The sequence below is a fragment of the Cebus imitator genome, unplaced genomic scaffold (assembly GCF_001604975.1).
Source record: "Cebus imitator isolate Cc_AM_T3 unplaced genomic scaffold, Cebus_imitator-1.0 Scaffold32, whole genome shotgun sequence".
NCBI lineage: Eukaryota > Metazoa > Chordata > Mammalia > Primates > Cebidae > Cebus > Cebus imitator.
This window is the reverse complement of record NW_016107347.1, coordinates 7,126,821-7,128,969: the sequence shown is the minus strand read 5'-3', so window position 1 is coordinate 7,128,969 and position 2,149 is coordinate 7,126,821. Positions and strand designations below refer to the sequence as shown.

Here is a 2,149-nt window from a genome sequence, read left to right as displayed (position 1 = left end):
TTTTAGTAGATACGGGGTTTCACCTTGTTGACCAGGATGGTCTCGATCTCTTGACCTTGTGATCCACCCGCCTCGGCCTCCCAAAGTGCTCGGATTACAGGCGTGAGCCACCGCGCCCAGCGTCTGGCTAATTTTTGTATTTTTAGTAGAGACAGGGTTTCACTGTGTTGGCCAGGCTGGTCTCAAACTCCTGATCTCACCTGCTTCAGCCTCCCAAAGTGCTGGGATTGCAGATGTGAGCCATTGCACCTGGCCTCTGCTTCATACATTTCATTAGCCCTCAAAGTGATAAAGTCACCATACATCATGTAGTTTCTAGGAAATTACGTTATATACACATTACAGGTATTGATCGACTTAACGACCTATGCAACTTACGACCATTCGACTTTACGACCACAATCGCTAGCCACAACTGCTCGGCGTCTGGCAGCGCAAACGTTGCCCAGGCCCAGCTGGGCGTACGACAGTGCGGACCAGCTTCTGGCAGCACTACCATCTCTGCGTGCACCATTTCAACTGTACATATTAGCCTACTCAACTTACGACCAAATTGTGTTACGACTGGTCCGCGGTCCCAACCGTGGTCGTAAGTCGAGCACTAGCTGTACAGAGTGAGAGCAAAACAGGCAAATAACTTTGTCTTAGTGTTATTGTGAAAGTAAAGGCCAGGTGTGGTGGCTCACACTTGTAATCTCAGTACTTTGGGAGGCCAAGGCAGGTGGATCACAAGGTCAGGAGTTTGAGACCAGCCTGGCCAACACAGTGAAACCTTGTTTCTACTAAAATTTCAAAAGTTAGTTGCACATGGTCGCAGGCTCCTATAATCCCAGCTACTTGGGAGGCTGAGGCAGGAGAATCGCTTGAGTCGGGGAGGCGAATTGCAGTGAGCCGAGATTATGTCACTGCACTCCAGCCTGTGAGACAGAGCTAGACTCTGTCTCAAAAAAAAGTAGAAAATAGTTTTGACCTCATAGTCTCTCTTAGGACCACTGCTGTAGACATTAAATCCTACCCTCTTCTCTTTAAAAAAAAAAATCTGGCTGGGCGTGGTGGCTCATGCCTGTAATCCAAACACTTTGGAGGCCAAGGCCAGCAAGTCACCTGAGGTCAGGAGTTCAAGACCAGCCTGACGAACATGGTAAAACCCCATCTTATTAAAAAAAAAAAAAAAAATACTTAAAAAAAAATCTGTTGTACTTAATGGTAACAGGAAGAGAGAGATTCATTTTATACTTGAGCCACGTAATACAAAATGTGATTGGCTAGTTTAACGTCTTAAGTGGCAAATAAAGGCATATGTTAGCTTATGGTATATGACTGATGTGTCTGAGGGCATTCATTGTTCATATCATTTTAAACCAGAAATATGTTCAAGGCGTCAAGTTTTCAAGACTTGATGATGTCTTTTGGGTATACTGTGGTAGAGTGGAAAGAGCATGGGTTTTTTTTGGTGAAGACCTAATTTCAGATTCCATCTTTATCATTCAAAAACTGTGTAATTCTGGTCAAGAAAATAGAGGGTTCTGTTTTCTCATCTGCAAAATGGGGGTTATGATTATAACATACTCTCTTCTATAGAGTTGTTGTGAGAATCAAAGGAGGTAGTGGGCATGGAAACACTTGGTAAACTAGAAATTGTTACACAAATGTTAGTTAAGATGGAGTTACTTTTCAGGATCTTACTGCTTACACATTTTAAAAAATCTGATTTTACCCTCTTCCTTCCTCCATTAGAATGAAGCCCAAACTGCCAAGGAGTTTATTAAAATCATAGAGAATGCAGAAAACGAGTATCAGGTAAGACGATTTGGAGCTAATTTTTTTAGATCTACTATCTTATTATTTTGCTGTTAACATTTTGTTAGGCCTCTCTGTGTCCTTTAATGTAAATATACATGCTCTTCAGTTTTACTAAATGTGGAGACTTCACAGACCTTCCCATTTGGCATTCTGCTTACAATCAGGGTTTCAAGATTGCTTGGGACTGTAGCTCTAGTTTTAGAAATATATAGGTCCTGCCGGGCGCGGTGGCTCAAGCCTGTAATCCCAGCACTTTGGGAGGCCGAGGCGGGTGGATCATGAGGTCAAGAGATCGAGACCATCCTGGTCAACATGGTGAAACCCCGTCTCTACTAAAGCTACAAAA

The 2,149-nt window shown here is 43.2% G+C and overlaps 1 protein-coding gene across 1 annotated transcript in view; it reads left to right on the top strand.

The window, feature by feature from the left end:
- CAPZA1 (capping actin protein of muscle Z-line subunit alpha 1) overlaps positions 1-2,149 on the top strand; it is a 52,632-nt gene that overhangs the window by 48,490 nt on the left and 1,993 nt on the right. Inside the window, exon 9 of the mRNA XM_017524314.2 lies at positions 1,738-1,800. Within this exon, the coding sequence (XP_017379803.1) occupies positions 1,738-1,800 (63 nt within the window). The remainder of the gene's footprint in view (positions 1-1,737; positions 1,801-2,149) is intronic.